Source organism: Mirounga angustirostris, unplaced genomic scaffold (genome assembly GCF_029215605.1).
Source record: "Mirounga angustirostris isolate CCGP_5_RB_7025 unplaced genomic scaffold, mMirAng1.0.hap1 SCAF_5, whole genome shotgun sequence".
In the NCBI taxonomy this organism is placed as follows: domain Eukaryota; kingdom Metazoa; phylum Chordata; class Mammalia; order Carnivora; family Phocidae; genus Mirounga; species Mirounga angustirostris.
Genome location: NW_026991713.1, coordinates 103,502,576 through 103,527,545, shown reverse-complemented (window position 1 = coordinate 103,527,545; position 24,970 = coordinate 103,502,576). Strand labels below are relative to the sequence as shown.

The 24,970-nt window shown below is 40.1% G+C and overlaps 1 protein-coding gene across 6 annotated transcripts in view; it reads right to left on the bottom strand.

Annotated features, from left to right (window-relative positions):
• LOC123844098 (chromatin remodeling regulator CECR2) overlaps nt 1–24,970 on the bottom strand; it is a 171,470-nt gene that overhangs the window by 61,400 nt on the left and 85,100 nt on the right. For all 6 annotated transcript variants that reach the window (XM_064591763.1, XM_064591765.1, XM_045874140.3 and 3 more), the window contains exon 2: nt 1,957–2,051. In XM_064591763.1, the coding sequence (XP_064447833.1) occupies nt 1,957–2,051 (95 nt within the window). The remainder of the gene's footprint in view (nt 1–1,956; nt 2,052–24,970) is intronic.

Below are 24,970 nucleotides of genomic sequence, written 5' to 3'. Positions count from 1 at the left end.
TGAGAGGGAGGAGGGTCAGAGGGAGAAGCAGACTCCCCGCTGAGCAGGGAGCCTGATGCGGGACTCGATCCCGGGACTCCAGGATCATGACCTGAGCAGTCACTTAACCAACTGGGCCACCCAGGCGCCCCAGCCTTACAAATTTTAAATGGGCATTTCTTTTCCCTGATCTTCAACACACCAGTAAAATGACCCAAGTATATTAACAAGAAGGTCAAGTATACAAAGATTACAAATGTGCCCAATAGGGGCGTCTGGGTGGCTCAGATGGTTAAGCATCTGCCTTCGACTCAGGTCATGATCCCAGGGTCCTGGGATCAAGTCCCGTATCGGGCTCCCGGCTAGGTGGGGAGCCGGCTTCTCCCTCTGCCTCTGCCTCTCTCTCTCTCTGACTCTCATGAATAAATAAATAAAATATTAAAACAACTACAACAAAAGAAAAACAACAAAACCCCCCACAAATGTGCCCAATAAACCTAAGAAAAGATACTGAACTTGTGAAGAATGATCAATGAAATGCAAGTTAAAACAACTTTATACCTATCAGACTGGAAACTGGAGACACCATGTCTAGTTACTTGTACCATCATAATAGTCCTTCACTCTGTCTCTATCTCTCCTTTCTCCCCTAATTCATTAGCCCCTAGTTGGTCTTCCTACTTTCCCTCTTGCCCAGGATGCTTACTGGACGACTCCCTTGCTCTCATGGCTTTTATGTTGATACCCCCAAATTCTTCTTTTTTTAAGATTATATTTATTTATTTGACAGAGAGAGACACAGTGAGAGAGGGAACACAAGGAGGGGGAGTGGGAGAGGGAGAAGCAGACTCTCCGCTGAGCAATAACTCTCCCTTAAGAGATAAACTTGTACCATGAAGAAAACGGCGTTTCATCAATCTCTTACTTATCTTGTAATGACAAGTTTATTGCACATTAGTATTGGGCCTAGTTTCCCAGCCCTAACAGATACCTAAGAGTAGATTTAACAGAGCAGAAGTAGGGCGCCTGGGTGGCTCAGTTGGTTAAGCGACTACCTTCGGCTCAGGTCATGATCCCAGAGTCCTGGGATCGAGTCCCACATCAGGCTCCCCTTGCTCTGCAGGGAGCCTGCTTCTCCCTCTGCCTCTGCCAGCTATTCCCCCTGCTTGTGCTCTCTCTGTCAAATAAATAAATAAAATCTAAAAAAAAAAACAAAAACAAAATAGAGCAGAAGTATTTGAGATAGCATCTTTAACTGTATGAAAAATACAAACCTTAAAACCCCAAACCCCTGCCCTGCATGGCTCTGGAGCACTGAAAACTGGAAAATCATTTGTCTCAACTTTTTTAAGAGTCGGCTCTATACAGTTCCACCCTGTAAAGAAATGTAGTAGCAAAGAAAATGTGTATCGAGTTAGGGTCAAAACAAGGAATGAGGCCTTATCAGAAGATCCTTTATTCATCTACACAGATAAAATTTTGCTCCAAATGTCTGTACATGTGAAATGTATCAGAGAGCTGTTTACTTGGCAGTTATGGTGTGAGGGAGCCTAGAAGCTCCATATTAAAAATTATGCTACTGGTTATGTGAACAATAGAAGATACTCAAGTGGTAGAAATGTAGTAAAATCTAGCTTTAATTTGTTAGGCAACATTTTACCAATACTGTAAGAGGCTGTTCTGTAAAAATAAGAAAGAAAGACATATACTGAGAAGAAGAAATTCTACACTTGATTATGTTAACTGGTAGACCCAGGAGTAAGGGATATAGATTTGTCAGAGTGAAATAAACTCAGGGATTATAATAAAATTAAAACTGAACTGCAGAAGAAGCTAAACACAGAGCTGGGGAATCCATTTGTAAATACCACTGGCAAATGATCAGTTTTGGTTTGTTACAGAAGACACGAAACATCAGTGCACCTGGTTAATTAGTTCTTTTTACATTAAATATGTAGTAAAATCAGGATTACTCACGTGATATCCCTTCGTTGATAGCAGCCCTGAAGCAGGCAGGCGATCAGGTCACTGATAAACTCTACATCATCTCTGTGAAGAGCTGCTTCTAACTCCTGAGGAGGAGGAGGAGGAGGAGAGAGATTGAGATCAAACACAGAGATTTCTTAAAATCCACCTGTCCCAGCTTCCTATCACCCACACCATCAACCTCACTCTCCAAGCCACTACAGGGTCAGTGTAGCCAAATTGCTTGCCATGGATAAACTATGCCTTTCCTCCCACAGTTACTGCTAGAAGAACGAGTTCAACTTTTTGTTTTTCCATGGGGTTTATTTCTCCCATTGCTCCATTCCACTTTTCTGCACACCAGAAGAAACACACGTATATCTCTTTTTATAAGTCAATGCTAGCTACGTAATTATCAAAGAGCTTAAGTTATTCAAATATGCTATAATGCCTTCTACTTTCATGGTAAGAGAATAAAGTAGCAAATACATAATTATGTATTATGTATACTTCATTCCCCTAACAGTTCTAACAGGTAAACCAACTGCAATTGTTTTAAAGAACCACTATTATTTATTGAAAAAAAGCACTGGTAGTGAGCAATATAGCTAGCAATTCTTATTTTGAGGCTGCTACAACCTAAGTGACTTATGATGGGAGATTGCTAGAACTGAGAATAATCTTGCATCATCTAGAGAGATGTGAGGTAATGTCTATGTTAATGGTTTAATCCTAGGTGAGATGTATTTGCTTTCCTTGGGATTCAAGCAGACAGTGCCAAAGATTTAGCTTGTCTTAGCACAATATTCTGAACAAAGCTAAGTTGAGAAGGAGCTATTGGGATAAAAAGTGACAGTGGGAAATTTTAGGAGATCTTATTTCTCTTCAATCTCCCATTCTAAACCAGTATTTTCTAAGATGATGGAATCTGTTCTAAGTCATCAACTCTTGGGATACAAAGTTTGCCCACACTGTTTCAACCAGGATGCAAGCCATTTTCCAAGGGTCTACTCTGCTTATGGTTTGATTGGCTCATAACCATATCTATAAACACAGAAAAACCAAACTTTGAAGGCTCATGTTAATGGTTCTGAAAGCATGAGGTGTGCATATGAAACAATGTCTGACCTAAACACCAATTACACGGCAAGTGCATACTTAACGGAGGAGTCTGCTGCTACTATAAAAACATTAAAGTTTTTCTAATTGTAATTCTGTAAAATAATTTTGTAAGTTATTTTAATGGTTCCATTTGTTATTTTACTTTTTAAAATTCCCAAGTTTGTAAGCATTCACTCTAAAACGTGTTCTAAAACAGAGGTGCCTTGGCGGCGCAGTCTGTGAAGCACCAGACTCTTGGTTTCGGCTCAGATCAGGATCTCAGTGTCATGAGGCGGTGCTGGGGAGGTGGGCTTTGTGCTCAGCAGAGAGTGGGCTTGAGTTTCTCTCCCTCTGTCCCTCCCCCTGTCCAACCTCATACGCTCTCTCTCTAAAATAAATAAATCTTTTTTTTTTTTAAAGATTTTATTTATTTATTTGACAGAGAGAGACACAGTGAGAGAGGGAACACAAGCAGGGGGAGCGGGAGAGGGAGAAGCAGGCTTCCCGCCGAGCAGGGAGCCTGATGCGGGGCTTGATCCCAGGACCCTGGGATCATGACCTGAGCCGAAGGCAGATGCTTAACTACTGAGCCACCCAGGCGCCCCTAAAATAAATAAATCTTAAAAATAAATAAATAAAACCTTCATTGGACAAAAAACTGCTAAGCATACTGACACAAATAAGCAAAATACAAACTAACCTGAGGTGGTTCATCTGAAAAGGTTCATACTGCCTTAAAAGCCCAGGTGAATGAAACTCAAAATTCAAAGACAAGGCTGAGGCTTGCAAACATTTGCTTGCCTTAATTACAAACTCGGGAATTTTAACACATCTCAGCAATGGTTCTTATTCTTCTATTAGTTTATTAATTTCTGTTGGCAGACTTAAAGAAGTCTAGTTAGTGATTATCCAGAAAAACAAGAAACTCTACCAACCAGAGATAACAAGGATCTGAACTATAATTAGCCAGAATTCATTCATTCAACCAATATTTATTGGGCACCCACCCTATCTAAGATAATAAGAGTACTGCCTAAGTGCTGAGGAGCTTAGTTTAGTTTGGAGAGATTAAGAGTACAAAAAAAGATAGACAAACCAACTAATGAGCACTATTAGGTACAGAAACGGTGCTATGGTGCAGTGGGAACTGAGAAGAAAAAGGCTCCTCCTGGCTGTGGGAAGCCTAAAGAGACTCATGAAGACCATGGCACCCAAGATGGGAAAATCGTGGCGGCGTGACAATGGGGGAAGAAGCAGGGCATAACCAGGTGCACTTAAAAACGGGAGCAAGGGCACTGAGAGGATAGTAGCTTCAGTTTAACTATTCTGTAGATACTAAGAGGGGAGTAATGTGAGCTAAGATTGATAGCTGATATGAATACTGAGCTAATGAGTTGGGCTCTTCTTTGGAAGACAATGGAGATTCACCACAGTTATTTTTACTGAGGAGAGGCACAGTGATACTAACTTAGCTGCTGTGTGTAAAAGGAATTCTAGTGGTAGGGGGTGTGAGGTGGGATTAAACATAAGCAAGAGCCTGGGAGAAAGATTCTGAAGGACTTACCCAAGAAGAGAAACTGCAGCAATGGGAAACACGAATTCAAGATCGGACAGAAGTAAATGTGATGCAAAGCAAGGGAAAATTTGAATGGTTCATATTTTAAGCTTGGTCAGTGGGCAAGACTCCAAAGCAAACTGCAATTATAACAGAAACCGAACCCTTGAAGTACAAAGTCCCAGACCAGCTTGTTTGATAGAGGAGACAGAATTACTGAATAGCAGAGCTGGAAGGTATATTACAGATCACAGTATTTCAACTCTCTCAATTTGAGGATAAATAAACTAGGCCCAGGAAGGTTAACTGACTCCTGCTGTACTCAGCAGAACAGTGCCAGGACCAAGTGAAACCCAGACCACCCCATCCAGGGCTCTTCCACAGAGTAAGCTGCTTCCTACTGGCCTATGTGCTCCAGGCTAGAAAGGCTCTAACAGCTCTAATAACCCACCTCCATCACTCCCAACCAAGCCCTCAAATGCACCATTCTCCCCAAACAGAAAGAAATCCCTCCCCTCCTCCCTTCTGCCAAGTCATACTGTAGGTCCTTTACATGAAAAACTTTCATCTATAAAATCTTCCTAGCTGAGGGACGTCTGGGTGGCTCAGTCGTTAAGCATCTGCCTTCCACACAGGTCATGATCCCAGGGTCCTGGGATCCAGCCCTATATTGGGTTCCCTGCTCAGCAGGGAGCCTGCTTCTCCCTCTGCCTGCCGTGCCCCCTGCTTCTGCTCTCTGTCTCTGACAAATAATAAATAAAGTCTTTAAAAAGTAAAATAAAATAAATAAAATCTTCCTAGCAGAGTTCCATTTTGCTGGTTCCTCCAGCAACTCCTTCAACACTCTATATGTTCACATACTGTTACACATTCCCGCTGGAGTTCTGTCCTCCTCATCAATGTAAATTAAAGAGCACTATGTAACTCCTGATTAAAGGTGCTATAATCAGATGCTTCCTAGTGTTTTTAAAGAACAGAGGTACCAAATTAAACTATGATAAAGGCCACATTTGAAGAGATAAGAACTGGGAAGGCTTTACCAAAGACAGTCAAAGAGAAGTTTACCACAGATCTCTGGAAGTATGCCAAGATTCCTAGAAGCCACAGGATACATGTGGATCACTTTTATTCAGTAGTAATTTATTTAAAACATTAATTTTATTAAAGTCCTATTACAGAGCAAAGTGGAAAATCTGCATTAATATTTACACTGAGACTCCAAAAAAAAAAAAAGAAAGAAAAGAAAAAATGTCACTCATATAGGAACAATTAAAGCTCTACTATGAATTCCCTTTCTTTTGCATCTCCTGCTTCCCACCAGACATTCACTTGTGGCTTAGGTGGAAATGCTTGACACGAGTTCTAGTTGTCCAGTTTATACCTACAATATTATCTTCTGAAGAGGCAACAATAATAATAAAATATAGCAATATTTACCTGGCAGATGCACAGTAAGGCAGAGCATGTGAAAGTTCATGGCATGTGTAGAAAGTACCAAGGACTCTCCCCAAAACGGAGAGGGTGGTTAGAGAATCGAAGACAGGACAGGCCTGTTCCTTAAGGATCTTCACACTAAAGAGTGTGGACTTTACTTCCATATACAATCAAGTCTGGAGAAGGAGAGTGAAATGATCAGATCTCTGTCTCAAAAAAATGACTGGGAGGGGTACCACAGGTGGGGACCACGGGGGCAGAGTCAACATCACCTGGAAGCTTGCACCTCAGGTGCCAAGACAGACTTACTGACACCAGAATCTGCATTTTAACAAGAGCCCCATTATTCATATGCATATATAGTCTGGGAGGTGCTATTCTGGAAGATAAAAGGTCAGAGTCTGAGGTAAATAAAACAGCAGCTGTGGGAAGAAAGAAGGGGAGGATTTGAGAACATGTGGAAGATGATTAAGTGCTGGTTTAATGAACAAAAGACAGAAATATAATTACCAAAAGAAATAATGCCATAGACCTAAAATGCTCTAAAACATATAAGAAACGTCAAAAATGAATTTCTGACATAAGGATGGAATTAAATCCTTACACTGTAACCCCAAACATACTCAAATGATTTATCTCAAGAACAGCTAAAGCCCCTTGTTTATCTAAAAACCCTAGCATTAATATCTGATCATAATCACTATCATGCAGATAAAATGTGGTTATCAGTATCTATGGAATTTACAGTTCCTGCCTCAAGCTCTGAAACCCATTGAAAGGACTGAAGAATTAAATGTAATTCAGATATCCAGGTAAACCACTAAATAAACTACTCTAAATACCAGATTAGTCGTCACTGGTGGGAAGAGTGGGTCATTTGGCCCTTAGAGAAGAATGTCATTTCTGGAAATAAATCTATTTAGAATGTGAGGACGTATCATGATTAAAGTGTTCTCCAAACAGTATCAACTGCCAACATCCTTTTATTTCTGCTCCCAGAGAGTCATCAAGTAGAATTACAGACAAATTAGAGTAAAGCAAGTCGTTCAGGACAAAATAAACACAGACCTACAAACATTAAGAGTGGTATGGCCAAAAGATAAGATGTCCTTAAACCCACATTCTACTTACGTTAGATTATGAATTTTCAAGTTTGAAATTACTAACATCTTGTTAACCTGTGGCAGTTAGCAGAAATCAAAATTAGTAAGTCAATTTACAATTAGTAAGTGTAAAACTGTTTATCTTAAGATACATGCCCAATAGTTGTATAGATTTGTATAACAAATCTGTATTTTTTTTTTAATTTTTTTTTTAATTTATTTTTTGACAGAGAGAGACATAGCGAGAGAGGGAACACAAGCAGGGGGAGTGGGAGAGGAAGAAGTAGGCTCCCCGCCGAGCAGGGAGCCCGATGTGGGACTCGATCCCAGGACCCTGGGATCATGACCTGAGCCGAAGGCAGACGCTTAACGACTGAGCCACCCAGGCGCCCCAACAAATCTGTATTTTCTTCAACAAATCTAAGGTAAGTTTTTATTCCCTATCTGCATTTTAAAAAATTCCCATAGGTGTTGGGAGGCAAAAGACTGGATGGGAGAGCAGTATCGATACTGATGATGTTCTAATTGTGATGGATGCTATTTTCACAGATGGTATCACTTATAAATGCATAAAGCAAAACATTCATAGACCAATGATGAGAATGTGTCATGAACCAAAAACAATGATGAATAAAATCCGTGAATCTGAAATTTAAAAAAGAAAAAGGAAAGACAAAATTGTTTCACTATTATTTTCTACCTGCCTCAGTAACCAGGCTTCATTGGTGATTCAACCATAGTTTTCTTAACATTATCAGCAGAAACTGGGGACTTACCTTAATTCGAAAAAAAAATATTAAACGCTCTTGTTCAATACTCAACTGTGATGGACAGGCTAAAGAGGACTGGTAAAAAACTTCTCCCCAGTGAACCTAGGTTTGCTTTTCCTAGTACAACCATGATCTAATGAGTTAGCAACTGGGGAAAGTGGTTACATAGAAAGATAGAATATCAGAGATGTTGGATTAGCTCTTTCAAGGAGAATTGAGCAGGCCTGAATTGTTCCTCAAATGAGACAAGTATTGAAAAGAACTCTGTTATTTCCAAATAAAATTCAACACCTCGCCTTTGTCTACCATTTTACACATAGAATATAGTAAACTCATAAATCAGTAAGAAAATGGGCCTCAAAATATAAAATTGCTTTTCAAATGTATTTCTATAACATTATGCTTCATAAATCAGCAGCTATCTAGATAACCCACCAAAAAATATGCAGGGCCATGGTAACTTGTAAGGTGACAAAGTTATCAGTAAACTTTTCCCGTCTAGCTCAGCAGAACTTAATGCAGAATTGGTAAAGATTAGAATGAAGAATAGGTGATAAGCCCCTTGGAGAGCAAAGCTCTCCCCACCACCTCCCCTTTAGTTACTGTTAACCCCAGCAGTTGGTACCAAATGGATAAACCAAGGCACACTAATATAGGCCTGTTTTCACCCCATGGTGAAATAAGATTTTGTTTTTTTAAGATTTTATTAATTTGACAGAGAGAGACAGCGAGAGAGGGAACACAAGCAGGGGGAGTGGAAGAGGGAGAAGCAAGCCTCCCGCCGAGCAAAGAGCCTGAATGGGGGCCCGAGGTCCAATCGCAGGACCCGGGGACCATGACCTGAGCCAAAGGCAGACGCCCAACGACTGAGCCACCCAGGCGCCCCGGTGAAATGAAGATTAAGAATGTTATAGAAAAACAGCAAAGAAGAAAGGTAACAGGAAAGCAATTTTAATCCTGCTGAACAGAACTGGCTTATCATTTAAAGAATTTTCACTTTAATGGGTATAGTTTCACATTTGCAGGAAGAAAAAGTTCTGGAGCTCTGTTTCACAACAGTGTGAATATACTTAACACTACTGAATTGTGCACTTAAAAATGGTTAAGATGACGAATTTTATATTGTTTCTTACAACAGTTTAGGAAAAAACTGTCCCATTAAAAGTATCTACCACCAAGGATTTTGTAATGATTATATGCAGCAATGCTTATAAAAGCCAGTGGAGCCTAGTGCAAGGTAAATATTCTATAACACGCTAATACTGCAATTATTTCATCTTCCTTACAATGAAAGTATGTGGAAAAAAGCAAAGACCGAAGAGATAGAAAGTGGCCTTTTCAAAATTCAGAGGTTTCTGAACAACAGAAATTAAAATCCTTTTAATACATGGCCTACCGTGTTCATAAGCCAATAAAAGCCAACAGTTCTCCAAGGAACTATTTGGAAACCCAGGTTATTCAAAGCTTTACTACTGAGGCCTTCAAACCCAGAGCTTAGAGTAAGTCTTAGAAGTAAGGCACTAAGGAATACCCTTCTAAAATCCCCCCTCCCTATACCACTCCCGCACTTTCTCTCCGCCCCTTTTGTTTTTCCTTTTCACTGTGGGCACTGAGCTGTGAGCACAGAAATCTGAACTTTGCCAAGATGCTCTGGGACAGAAGAGGAAGGGGTGGGTGGGGTGGGGGTGGGGAGCAGAAAACTCAGCAAATCAGCATAGAGAAGGGAGACCCAGTCCTACTGCTCCGCTGTAGCTTCAGAGAGTAGCTGGAGGGAGTAATAGGATTTGTCCTCTTTGCAGCTGGCGTCACAGCTCATTAGGGACAAATCTGTTTAACATCTTTCCACCTCCTCCACCCTCAAGAACAGGCAGCGGCTGCTCGGAAAAGAACTCAGGACTGAGCAAGGGGAACAGCTCCAAACTCTGGCAATGAGAGAGAAATAGGGCCTTTAGCATGGGTCGTCGTGGAAAAACGTTTATTTACAATTCTTTACTTTAAAAAGTCCCACCTGCCTAATAAACAAAGATAATTTTCAGACTGGAGACAGTCAAATGGCACAGAATGAATATTACTAATTCCTTTAATGTATAACAACCACCTACTTAACACCTTTTCTTAAATAACATTGGAGGTAGCTTTTTATTGTTGACAAGCTTCTAATCTCCAGAAATTTTCTTTAATCTTTTGCTAAAGAAGGCGGTATAGAGAGACAAACTTTCTTTTCTTCAACTTCCAAGTAAGGATCAAGATCACAGATTTGTACTACTGCCATTCAGGCGTAATAATTCCTTTGAGTTTAAGAAAGGAAAAAAGGCCTCAAGATAAAAAAATCATATATGCTGTATTTGATTTTAGAAGGTTACAAATATTCCTGATTTGCACAAGGACCAACTGCAATGCAGTGTCTCAGTAAAAGATCTGGGCTTCTCTATAGGACCCAGAACCTCACTAACACAAAGGAGATGCAAAGCAGGCCTTCCTGAAGGACTATCCCAGCTGCTTTCCAAGAGAGAATGCCTGGAGTGTGAGCTTAGAATACATGAAGAAATAGGCACACTAGCCTCCAGAAGGCACCCCTGACTTTGGCAGCTGATGCTTTCTAACTTGGTATAAATTAATTTAATCCCAAAGGCCTGCCCCATGCCAATTTAGACTGTAAAGTATAAATCAGCTGGAGTGGGTATAATGGTGAGGGACCCGAAACTGGCTATTATAACACTTTCAGTTGGCCAAGCGATTTATCCCAGGAGTCCCCAAAGGCCAGCAGGTCTGTATTGCTGCTTTGCAGCAACCATACCATTCCTCTCAACCATCCATGAAACAGCTGTGTCACTGGCTATGCTGCTGGGCAACAGAAAGGAAACCAAAACAGCTTCTCCCCTCAAATGACTGCTACCCTAAAATATTAGGTTAACTAGAAAATACTAATTATACCAATAAATGTGTACCTCTAAAAGAACATGATTTTCTGAAAACACATAAATTATCAAAACTGGCTCCAGCAGCTTAAAAAGAAAAAAAGAGGCTCAGAAGTTTCATGGCTATTCTCCCATTATGAAAATGCCCATGATTATATAAACAATTCCTGAGCACTGAAAAAGTTGGAAAGCTTCTCAGTACGTTCTATGAGGCTGGAATACTGGACAAGCATAGCCATGCAGACAAGAAATCTGGAAAAGCAGGTTCTTGAAAGACCAGAGACAACCTCAGATATCAGGTCAAGTTGTCTAGACTTCATTACTTACAACAAGGCTTTCTAACTACGGTTTGTGTGTTCCTGAGGCTCCACAGTGTGTGGCCAGAAGACAGGAAACTATCAGTTTAAAAATGGCACAGCTTCTAGAGAGTCAGTTTTACTTTTTTTGGTTTGTTTGTTTTCACTGTTTTACTTGTTGAGAAGATATTTTTAACTTAAACATTTGCATGAATTTAACACGGGGACTTCATCAGAGAATTTATGATTGGAGCTACTTACAACTATAGCTCTAGGTCTGTGAGATTAAGCAGTCCTCATTCTCTGTCCTTAGGAATTCACTACTGGATTAGTTCAGAGTTATTTTAGGGGAGCCATTAAAGAACAGGGAATGCTGACTAACACATTGTTTAGTAAGAGAGATTATTAGAGGATGAGAAGATTCCTGATCTAGTCCAGGGAAGAAGTGATGGGGCCAATACTAGAAAGACGACAGGGCAAATGCACAGGAGGAGGTGACAGGAGAGGAGTTCAGAAAGAGAGTCAGTAAGATTTTGCAACTAATTGTATATGGCTAAAAAAAGGACAAAGAAATTTTAGGTAACAAGTTCTAATCTACCCCAACCCCTGGAAAAATATTATGGTATTTTAAATTGGTAAACAGAATTAAGGATGATAAAGGTTGAAAAGTGAATGGAGGATGGGGGCAGTGGGAAGAAACAACAAAGACTTAATATTCAAAATAAGGTCCTAGAAGCTTTAAAGTGGGAAATAATTTTGTAATGTCTGAAATCCTGTTGTTCATATTGATTGTATACTAGTCTCCTATGTGAGAGTGGCAAAAACGTACATACACAGAAAAATTTATAACTTGTGTTATAACCTGTGTGCAGGAAGGTAGGGGTCCCCCTGAATCAATTCAATCAGTTCAACATAATATGGACATGTGACAGTGGGATGACACACAATGGAAAGGCATCCATACCATCCTTAGACATACTATGTGTCAAGCTCTGTGTTAAGTGCTGGGGATGCAAAGAGGAAAGTAAGAACCCTACCTTCAAGTAGCATAAAATCTAGAAGTGGGGGTTGGGGGGGTGGAACAGACAAAAAGTAAGTAATTTCTGTTCAATGTGATGACTGGCACAGCACAGTGCTGTGGAGATAAGCAAGCAAAATGCTGCTGTGGAGATTAATTAGCAAAGACTGAAAGATGGGCGGGATGCAGCCAGTTCACACAAGGGTAGTAGGAACAGCGAGGGTCTCAGTAAAATGCAGGTTACCTCAAAGAATGAAAACTTAATAATGACCTGTGCCCAAACCCCTGGTACTGCCTAGTGCCTCCACAGAGTAAGTGGTCACATAACGTTCACAGAGATAACTGAAAGAAATTAGCTACTGGGAACAACTAGTCTAAAAGATGAATGTGTGTGGGATGCCTGGGTGGCTCAGTTGGTTAAGCATCTGCCTTCAGCTCAGGTCATGATCCCAGGGTCCTGAGATCAAGTCCATATCGGGCTCCTGCGTCTGCCGGCTGCTATCGTGCTCTCTCTCTCTCTCTGACAAATATATAAATAAAATCTTAAAAAAATAATAAAAAATAAAAGATGAATGTGTGATTGAAGAGTTTCAGAAACGCCTGAAATCCAATCAAGAAATCTGGAAAGGCAGGACAAAACTAGGAGTGACCAGGGTGTGATTAAAACTAAGAAAATAGTATTGAAATCTTGTTGGGGAAAAAAAGGGGGATGTTACAACCAAAAGGGGATATGCTATCTATAATGGGAAAAATGTCCCAAGGTAAAGAATTTGGCGGTGTTTATCCAGCCCAATCCTGAGGGAGAGACACTGATGATACCTGGTTGTGGGGCAGGAATATTTCATCAGGTATCTAAGAAATTATTCCCTCAAAACTAATTCATTCTCTTCTGATTCTTACCTCCTTGATTAGCAATAGCAAGTGGGTCTTGGTATTAGGAAGGTGGTGTGTGTTCAATGGCAGGTGTGAATATAATGACCCATGGTAAGATACCTATAGAATTTTAAAACAAAATGCCGTCTGCGATTCTGGACCTACTGAAATTGTTAAGTATTTGAACCTACAAAACTGAGGATCAGAACTGGTCATCTGAAAGCACTCACAATAGAGCAAGATATAGATTACATAGAAATGAGAGTGCACAGATTATGTTTAGAAAGGGAACACCTTAGAAGCGAAGCTGGCAAACAGATATGATTTTGCTGGGCTAAGGCAAAGATTTTTCAGCAAAATTCTCTCATTAAAAAAAAAAAAAGATTTATCTTGAATGTAAATACTTACCAAGTTTCTTCTACTTAAAAGACACTCACTCATTTTACTTTTGGGTAACAGAAATTAGGGAAGAGACAGTAGCCTGAAACAACCTCAATGGCAGTTTTGGATACTTAGAGATGTCAATTGATTGAATTTATTTTATAAAGAAGCAAAAAACCTTTACAACAATTCAGTAATGCTCTGGGGGTGTGATCTCAATTGCAAGTGTTAAGTGTAATTATAAAAATCACTTTAAATAGAAATACATGTGTTTATGTTATAATAATCATGAGCAACTACAGAGCAACTGAAAAACCAAACTATCCTACTATTAAATGAATACCTAATTGTAACTTGGGATAAAATTTTCAGAAAACACATCAACAGCTGATTCAGAAACGTAAGATAGAAGCAAGGCTAAAAACTGTACTTTCAAGTTCTTCAAAAGTGGTTCTTAGTTGTTTTTTTTTTAAGATCTTATTATTTATTATCCCAATGAGCAGGGAGCCCGCCTTGGAGCTTGATCCCAGGACCCTGAGATCATGACCTGAGCAGAAGGAAGACACTTGACCAACTTAAGCTACCCAAGTGCCCCTCAAAAGTGGTTCTAATGATAATGAAGTAATTATTTCTGGAAATAATAATGGATGAAGTAATTATTTCTAAATTAAAAAATTCAAATGTTAATGTAAAATCCCTAAGATAAATTTTCCAAATAGAACTTTGACTATTTCACTGCTGTTATTAGAAGTTTTATACAATATGGGTGCCTGAGTGGCTCAGATGGTTGAGCGTCTGCCTTCAGCTCAGGTCATGATCCCAGGGTCCTGGGATTGAGTCCCACATCAGGCTCCCTGCTCCTTGGGAGCCTGCTTCTCCCTCTGCCTCTCTCTCTCTCTCTCTCTCTCTGTCTCTCATGAATAAATAAATAAAATCTAAAAAAAAAAAAAAAAGAAGAAGTTTTATACAATATGATAAGTCAATACTCCCAAAGTTTCACTGAATCATCTCATTGGGAAATGGGGTATTGCCTAAGTTGAAACACCTTTGGCAACTTATATATGTTAACACTACTATGAAAGTGACCGAACCAGAATTTTAACTCATGCTCTTTCCATCCAACTGTACCAAAGGGAATCACACCTCTTATAAAGGAAGAGACCATAAAAGTCTGGAAAGGGGAACAGGAATATGGAAAATATTTTACAATGACCCTATTTTTTCTAAAACATTGTCTAACTGGTTCATTATATTATTTTTTTTTAATTATTTTTTTTATATTTATTTGACAGAGAGAGATACAGCGAGAGAGGGAACACAAGCAGCGGGAGTGGGAGAGGGAGAAGCAGGGAGAAGCAGGCTTCCAGCGGAGCAAGGAATCCAATGCGGGGCCCGATCCCAGGACCCTGGGATCATGACCCAAGCCGAAGGCAGACGCTTAACGACTGAGCCACCCAGGCGCCCCGGTTCATTATATTATTTATTTAACTTCTAAACAGATAAGAATCACTCTATACCCCACCCTGTTACCCACCTCCCAACCAATATCCCATTACAACCAAATATGAATACATAACTTCTTGGACCCCAATCCAGAAGGCATCTTTATAACTTCCAGATATAACTTCCTCATCCTCCACATAAGACAACATAAGAATTGTTGTCTTGTAAATGATCAAGTTGACTAATAAAACAAACAATCCAATGTTTTCCAATTAGGTTGTATCAACATCTGTAGTGGGAAACGTCAACTTTATGGCAGGAGGCAGGAAAGAGTTGAAAGGTAACAGGAAAAAACTGGTAAGCATCATTGAGTATTAGGTAGAAGACTTTGGATTTCATTAAAGAATTTGATACAAACAATTTGGAAGATAGAGGAATAATATAGGTAGATTATGGATATAAAAAGGAAAGGACAAAAACCAAGAAATAGGATTACCAAGTGGTTCTAACAAAAATATTAGATAGATTGTAGAATATTACAAAATGTCGACAGCGTTTATATGGATAAGAAACTGGTATCTCTAGGACAGACGAGGACATTAAAAAACGGAATAAGGGGCGCCTGGGTGGCTCAGTCGTTAGGCGTCTGCCTTCGGCTCAGGTCATGATCCCAGGGTCCTGGGATCGAGCCCTACATTGGGCTCCCTGCTCAGTGGGAAGCCTGCTTCTCCCTCTCCCACTCCCCCTACTTGTGTTCCCTCTCTCGCTGTCTTTCTCTGTCAAATAAATAAATGGAATATTTAAAAAAAAATAAAAATAAAAAACAGAATAAGACAAAAAACTACTGGGAAGCACTGGTTCATACACTGACATAAGACTTTTATTATTCCTCAAAAGTGTAACAAGCCTAAAATACTTGTGGTCACTGCCAAAATTAACTGAAATTGGGCCATGGTAAAAAGGAGTCACAGAGCAAAGATATTCTCCATCAAACCTCTACTTTTCAAGTACATTGTAGCAGAGAGTTAACCAACTGCAGTACATTCACTTCTCTGACAACTTAAGACTTGGAAATTTTAAGAGATGCCTAGGTGGCTCAGTCAGATAAGCGCCCAACTCTTGACTTCAGCTCAGGTTGTGATGTCAGGGTTGTGAAATTGAGCCCCAAAAATCCCTGTGCAAAATATTATCACCAACATTAGTGGTGCAAACAAATCTTCATTCCCAACATTCTACTGTAACCAAGTCAAATCTAATGAACGGATTCTCAATCCTCATCATAATGAATCTAAAAGCAGCATTGAAATTAGTTGATTATTTCCTCCATCTTATTAAAACTTTTGTCTCTTGTTTTCAAAACACTCACCTCACTGGTATTCCTTTTCATTCTTTGTTGCTGATTTCCCCCCTTTCTAGGCGAATACTTCTGGGGCTCAGTCTGTGAACCTCCTCTCTTCACTGTCATTTTGGCCTACACCCACTGCCTTCATGAGCTCATCCAGCCAGGACTTTAAATACCATCCATTAATCACTCTCTCTCATTTGTACCTCCATTCCTCTTTCCTCAGAATTTCCAAATCGGCTTATCCAACTGGGTACCTGTACCTATGTCACCACTAAGAGTCAAATAGCCATAACAAACTTAATATAAAAACGGAATTTTGGGGCGCCTGGGTGGCTCAGTTGGTTAAGCGACTGCCTTCGGCTCAGGTCATGATCCTGGAGTCCTGGGGTCGAGTCCCACATCGGGCTCCCTGCTCAGCTGGGGGTCTGCTTCTCCCTCTGACCCTCTTCCCTCTCGTGCTGTCTCTCACTCTCTCTCTCAAATAAATAAATAAAATCTTAAAACAACAACAACAACAACAAAAACTGGAATTTTTGACTTCACCTCCTTTAAACCTGCTTCTACTCTGACATTCCCAACCTCAGTAAATGGAGTCTTCTAGTTGTTCCGGCAGGAAACTTTGTCATCCTTGACTCTTCTCTTTTTCTCCCATTTCACATCCAATCCATTAACAAATTTTGTTGACTCTACCTTCAACTCAGATTTAGAAACTACGTGCTCTTCTCACTACCTTCTCCACTACCCTCCATCTAAGCATCAAGTATTTAATAGCCCAAAAGCTCAACTACCAGCTTCTTTCCTTATGTGTTCATACTAATAGCCAGTGAGCCTACTAAACTTGAATCAGAACATGTCACTTCTGTGCAAAAGCCTTCTTCAGAATAAAACCCGAAGTTTATACTACAGCCTTCACGACGTTCCCTAGTAATACCTTCCTCCTGACCCTCTATGATTTCTTACCGCTCTCATTCTTGCTCACTCCCCTCAGCATACCAGCCTCTTACCTGTTCTCATAGATCCTCAGAGTTCTCCTGCCTCAGGCCTTTGTACTTGCTCTTCCTCTGACTGTAAGACCACTACCCCTAGTATCTGCATGGCTTGCCCTCTTAGTTCCTGCACATCCTCAGCATTCTCTAGTCCATTTATTATGCTTTATTTTTCTAATTCACTTACCACCTATTATATGCATTAATTTTCTTTCTTGCACTGTTACTATGTAAGTCCCTTGAGGAACTTTGTGCCCATTTCCCCAAAATTGTTACCTGCCCACAATTCTTAGAAATATTTTTTGAAAGAGAAGTTAGCCAGTATCCACAAGCCAAGATCCTAAACTTACGGCTATAAAACTCAGTAAAAGAAGCCCTAAATCCTAGCTTTTATAAGGGATAATAATTAAAGATATGAATATTGGGAAGTATGTTATGAAAATAAAGCATCTGAAACATTTTACGATTACTTTGAAGTTTGATCTGACATCATTTAACAATTACCTAGATCTGTCAAAACTATTACTCCAAAAATTATCTGTAAATATTCACTAATATAAGCAAATATAGATGTTGGTTTTCAGGAAGAATTAACCGCACCTATGGATTTAAAACACAAGCTATAGCGAAGCACTTCTTGGGGTCTAAGCAGTGTTGGACAGCAGTAGAAGATGAATAAGAACTTTAAGTACTCGTAATTCCATGTATTCCTCTCCGTCCCCACAGCCACTGCTCTAATATAGACAGTAGTCTCCCACTTCCAACATAGACTGATCTACCATGCTGCCTATATTATCTTTGCTGCAATTCAATTATTGTCATATCACTTGTTTAGAAGCCTCCAAGGACTCCCCACAACTCACCAAATTGAGCATGCACTCAAACTCCTAAGCTTATCATTCAAAACCATTCTGAAAGGACCTCAATAATATACCTTTTCTTTTTAAAAGACTGTTTATTTATTTATTTGAGAGAGAGAGAGTGTGCGAGTGAGCGTGCACAGAGGGAGAAGCAGATTCCCTGCTGAGCAGGGAGCCTGATGTGGGGCTCAATCTTCATGACCTGAGCTGAAGGAACACACTTAAGCCACAGAGCCACCTAGGCATCCCAATATCCTTTCAGTATTCTCCCATTAAGCTAGATACCTTGTGGAGAACTAGTTAAGTGTTTCAGAACACTTCTTACTTACCAGATGTATCTAGAAGTTACTTGAAAGGTGTATTAAGTACAGTCCTGTTTGAGGCAGTTAAGCCTGGGTGGCTCAGTCGGTTAAGCATCTGCCTTTGGTTCAGGTCATGATCCCAGGGTCCTGGAATCGAGCCCCACATCAGGCTCCCTGCTCCGTGGGAAGCCTGCTTTTTTTTTTTTTTAAAGATTTATTTATTTGACAGAGAGCGAGAGAAGGAACACAAGCAGGGGGAGTGGGAGAGGGAGAAGCAGGCTTCCCGCAGCGCAGGGAGCCCGATGTGGGGCTCGATCCCAGGACCCTGGGATCATGACCCTAGCCGAAGGCAAACGCTTAACGACTGAGCCACCCAGGCGCCCATGGGAAGCCTGCTTCTCCCTCTCCCTCTGCCCCTGCTTGCTGTGTGTGTCTCTCGTCAAATAAATAAATAAAATCTTTTAAAAAAATAAAAGACAAAGCTAACGTCAGGAAGTTATCTGGCAAGATAAGTTGCTTTGGAAGAAAAGAATAAACTCTGAACAAACATAGAAAAGTTTTCCTCACTCATGCAGGATTAACTAAGACCTGCATAAACACAATTTTCTGCTTCTGCATATAAGTAGCAGGGGGTACAGCTCAGCAGCTCAGTTACTGGAACCACTGGGGAAAACCCATCATGGCAACAGGTGTTTCTCTGATGCTGGGAATTAGGGAAGCAAGAAACAGTTCTCCAGAATGTGGCAAAAGGCCAGCTAAGACTAAACCTAACCTGTCAACCAGATCCTGCTAGTTTCTGTGGAGATGAAAGAATGCTAACACCAGAAAAGACCTAGAAATGATGATGTCCTAGGCAGGAATATTTGGTGCAAATATGAGAGGCTTTTTCCCCCAAATGAAGTTAGGGTTTGTGGGAGAGAAACATGGGATGTGAAATATAGGTGTAGCAATGCAGTGTTTAAGACAGTGATTCAACTATCAGGCCATAGATTAAGATACTAGAAGTGATGGGCATATGACTAGAGACAAGAGACGCTCCATAAAATCTAAGACTGTCTCCCTCCAGATTTGTCAATCTAAAGCTTTAAACTTAAATGAAAGGGGGCAAAAACTCACTGGGCAAGAAACTGAACCCCCAAAATCAAAATACCTGATTGCGGAATACATGAATCATGCATGAACAACCTTCACTTCTCTCAAGGGTCCAAAATGAGAGAAGAAGAAACATCAGAGAAGACTCTAAGTTACAAGTGTAAACAGGTCAGTATTATAAATGAGGGGCTACTGAGGACACTAGATTGCCTTCTGTGCTGGAGGAAGAGGGAATGTCTAAAACATAAATGACTGACCTAAGTGACTCTGGAAATGAGTGGGATCTGTAAGATTAAAAGGCAAAAGACACGCAAAAAAAGCACTGTATTCTAGCTGATAAAGCTGTTTCCCATGAGGATATGGGTTAACAATTCTTACACTGCTACATATGTATACTGGAATTGAACAATTAAACAAATGAATGGTAAATGGTGGGAGCCAGGTTTCTCATTGTTGGAGTGGGCATTTACAGATAAACAAGGGGAAGAGGCCAGAATGATCCCTGGAGTAATGGCTTACGGTTGGAGACTTCACTGTGAACTAATGTTTAGTCTTACTATAGAGATGGCTACATACAGAATTATTTATACTATATATATATATATATATATATATACACACACATATAGGTTGGTATACCCACATTGATCTCGTTCTGTCAGCTGTGAGGGCCCAGAGCAAAAATAACCCAGTAGCAAAGAGCATATCTAGCACCCAAATCTTGATTTCTAATACCATTCTCCAACAAAAAAAATGAGAGGTTTTAGGACTGGGGTAGGAAATATACACAATGAGCCTGGCACATCTTTTAGTGTCTGAAAGTAATGAAGTACTCTAAACCAAACCAAACCAAACCAAACCAAACCAAACCAAACCAAACCAAACCCACCCCCAGCCAACGAAAAAAGCTTCCAGTGGCCATGGCCAGAACAATTTCAAAAGAAAATCATTGGATCACAGAAGTATAAAAATACATAAAATATATAAAAATATAAAACAAAATATTTAGGGATTGAAACTGATATAAACTTTAAAAATAATAAATGAACCAAATAAAAACCTGTATTGCTAGGGTATAATATGTTATTTAGGGATTCAAACTGATATAAGCTTTAAAAATAATAAATGAACCAAATGAAAACCTGAATTGCTAGGGTATAATCTGTGGTTTAATAGAGTATAACATGGAGGAGGAAAAGTTATTCCCTTTTTTCTCCACTTGAGTATTTTAGAGGGCTGAACTAGAAAAGAGAAACGAGCAGAGTAATACGGGTGGGGTGAGAACACAGCTTACAGAAACTAAGGAGCAGTTCTTGGCAAGGTATGAGACACTGGTTATACAGCATGCAGACTATCCCTACAGGCAAGAACAATCTGGGGCGAGAGAGGGCGTGGTTTACCAGTGAACTAGTCCATGGACCTTCCTTGTATTAAACATGGAAATTATGAAGACACTGGGTCCTAGTGACAGAGGGTTTTCTTTGGGGGAAATCGGTTTCCTGTTTGGTTTGTACTTGTGCTCCCAGGTAAATACAGCCTGAGAAAACAACTGAATAGCACATACTAAGTTGTTATTAGTGTAAATACAAGTGACCCTTCATAAAGGCAACTTCAACAAATGTACATGCTCTGCTTAAATTATTCAAAGTGTGAGATGCTTCTCAAGAATTTGCTTCAAGAAAAGAATTCATTAGATTGCATATTTGGAAAACCCGCACGAGAAGTTAGGTTTCCTACACTGAAGACTTTTGAAGTGTGGAGGGTGCACTTTAGTCATGAAGATTAAGAGGCTGAAAAGTCACTATCAAGAGGCAGCTGTAGGAACTCCCCTCTACTTGCTGCACTGGATGCTGCTCAATTAAGGAGTGTTTAATTAACCCAATTAGATGTTAACAAAAAAGGGGGGAGAGGGAGAGGCAGCTATAATTTTTTTCGTTTTTAAGTAGGCTCCACACCCAGTGTGAAGCCCAACACCGGGCTCAAACTCACGACCCTGAGTTTAAGACCTGAGCCTAAATCACGAGTTGGACATTTAACTGACTGAGCCACCCACGCACTCCAGCAAGTATAATTATGATTGTATGCAGTTTCCTTTTTTCACCCTGGGGATTTTTAGGGGTCTAGGTTATACCACACTGCTGGATCTTACCGAAATTGGCAATATCCAATGGAAAACTAAAATGAAAAATATACTTTTTAGAATCTGTGCTTAATTAATTGAAGTTCTACCCTATCATATGACAAGGGTAATATAAAAACAATATCATCAGGGGTGCCTGGGTGGCTCAGATGGTTAAGCGTCTGCCTTCGGCTCAGGTCATGATTCCAGGGTCCTGGGATCGAGCCCCGCATCGGGCTTTCTGCTCAGCAGGGAGCCTGCTTCTCCCTCTCCCTCTGTCTCCCCCCTGCTCATGCTCTCTCTCTCTCTCCGTATCTCTGTGTCGCAAATGAATAAATAAAATCTTAAAAATATATATATATATATCATCAGACCACACTCCTTAGTGTAGGGAAATATGTTTCTTTTTTTTTAAAGCAATTTTTATTATTTTTATAAAGATTTATTTATTTATTTATTTATTTGAGAGAGAGCCCACGCAAGCAGGGGGGCAGGGCAGAGGGAGAAGCAGACTGCCCACTGAGCAGGGAGCCTGACGCAGGGCTCCATCCCAGGACCCCGAGATCATGACTTGAGCTGAAGGCAGATGCATAACCGACTGTGCCACCAAGGTACCCCAAGATCAAACTAAAAATTAATAATTATAAATTCTAATTAAATAACTTGATCAGAAAGGGAGCAAATGGTATTACAAGGATTAAACACATGAACATGCATTATACGAACTGCTATATTACTCTTATCCCAACATTGTGTTAGAAAAATTTTTGCCTATTTGTTTTTCATATGGAAAAGTACCACTTACAATCTGCTTTCCATATTGTGATAACAGCATGGGCCCCAGATATAGAAGAGGAAAAATTTATCTATATCACAGTGATATTTTTGTTAGTATTTATTGTAAGAGAAGAACTTCATTCAGCTCATATCCATATTGCTGTTAATAATAAATGGACTTCTACCCCAAGGTTAAGACAGAACAAGCTAGTTATCATTAGCTGAAGACAGTACTTGAAAGGTTGTTATTTTGTTTTTAACATGGGGTATTTCAAAAACTTTCCTAAGGAAAACAGGAATTTCTCTATCCTTTTTGAGCAAAGTGCCATATTTTCTGGAACTATAAAAAACAAATTTGTAGTTTTCACTGTGGAACAACCAATTATTAACACAATTGACTTTAAGGGCTCCTCGCAGATCAAAACTCAATCTGCGCTTTTTTTTTCTTCTTCAAAGATTTTATTTATTTATTTGACAGAAACACAGCGAGAGAGGGAACACAAGCAGGGGGAGTGGGAGAAGGAGAAGCAGGCTTCCCGCGGAGCAGGGAGCCTGATGCAGGACCTGATCCCAGGACCCTGGGATCACGACCAGGGCCGAAGGCAGATACTTAACGACTGAGCTACCCAGGCGTCCCCAGCCTGCGCTACTTTGCTTTAAGTTTTAAATAACAAAATATTAGGATATTGAAAAAATAAAACACTTTGAAAAAAAAAAAACAAATTGATTCCAACGAATTTAATGTTCTATATTGCCATGGTAAAAAGAGGAACTAGAATGGTCAGATAATAAAGCATATTATAAAGCCCTAATAAAGGTGTAATAAAAAAAAAGTATCACATTGGCATTAGATAAAATAGAAGAGAATGGAAAATCTAAAAGCAAATTCAGCTATATATAAGAATTTAGAGTAAAAGTGGTATTTTTATCCATGGTAAACAGTAGACAATTCAATGCACTGCAATAATTGGTTAAAAATTTAGGGGGAGGGTTTTGATTTCTGCCATATATCATGGGGATTAAAGAGTTAAATACTTATAATACCAACCATGAAAACTAGAAGAAAATATGGGTATCACATATATCATAAGGTAATGTAGGGAAATGCAATAAGACTGCCGAGTGATACTAGCAGCTCACCCAAATTAGTGGTGATAAATTTAATCGAGACCAGTTAAAGTATGGTTATATATATATTTTTGTTCAGTCACATTGTTTTGCAGCAAATCCAGACATATACGGAGTAAGAAGAGTTGGTTTTAACCAAGACTGCATAGAAGTGTCAGAGAAAGAAACAAAAAAAACTGTGGCATGCTGACTGTAACATGCACCCATTCCTCCCAAATTATCCCTGCCTCCTGGTACTCAAGCCCTGTATCACACTCCCCTTGAATGTGAGCAGCATCTGTCACTTGCTCCTAACCAACAAAACAAAGCAATGGTCACAAAATGACACTTCTGTGACTACATTCACATTGTTCTGTCTTGTTGAGAGACTCTTTCGCTAGACGAGTTGGATAAAGCAAGCAGCCGTGTTGGAAGGCTCATGAGGTGAGGAACGGGGCAGCCTCTGGCCAAAAAAAAACTGAGGCCTTCGAGGAGCTTGGCTGGCTCAGGTGGTAGAACGTGCAACTCTTGCTCTTGGGGTTGTAAGTTCGAGCTCCATGTTGGGCACAGAGTTAACTTAAAAAGATGAAAAATCAGTGCATGTATATCCTGGGGGAAATGAAGATTGACAGAGTAAGCTGGTAATGCTCAGAGTTGGAGATTTTACAGTTGCTGGTAAATGACAAGGTCAAGGCCTTTTCTCATCGTGTCCTACTTAGAAGTACTAATACATACTTGTACAGCTTTCTCAGGGACTACAGACCTATTTTTTCCTGCTGACTCAGGACTACCCAGGTGTTTGGGGCTGGTGGGTCCATTTCTTAGTCCAACTGTTCATTCGTGACATCTCATATGGTAAGCTCTGGCCTGGAGGATGAATGGCTACAGTAGAAAAAAACAAGTTCAATGGAAGAGGGGAGGGCTAGGATCTAGAGTGTTACAGACAGTGACATAACCAAGATTTAGATCAGGAGTATTAGAGCATGACTGTTAACTAAATCTTGGAGTAACAAGCGGGTATATAACAAGAAATATATAGAGAGGACTGTAACAAGAAAAACAAGCAGTGATCATGAGGGCACCTGGGTGACTCAGTCGGTTAAGTGCTGAGGTCATGATCTTGATTTCGGCTCAGGTCAGGATCCCAGGGTTGTGAGTGAGCCCTCCGTCAGCCTCTGCACTGGGCATGCAGCCTGCTTGGGATTCTCTCTCTCCCTCTCCCTTTGCCCCTCCCCCCAGCTCTCTCCTCTTTAAAAAAACAAAACAAAACAAAAAACCCCTTTGTTTAAAAAAAAAAAAAAAAGCAGTGATGATGAATTCAAACCTTGGGAGGTTTTAAGGAGGAAGAAGGTAGAAAGGTCTGGAAGTGGCCATGAGGAATAAGTAGGATACCAACCTCAGTTCTAGGCCCAGGGGTAAGAGGGCTGTAGTAGTGAAAACAGCCACCACTGTGAGCTATAAGGAAGCAGTGTCCTCATGACAGAACTAGTTTCAGAACCAAAAGTGTTGGAAACATTCAAAAGAAACTAACGATACAGGAAATTTT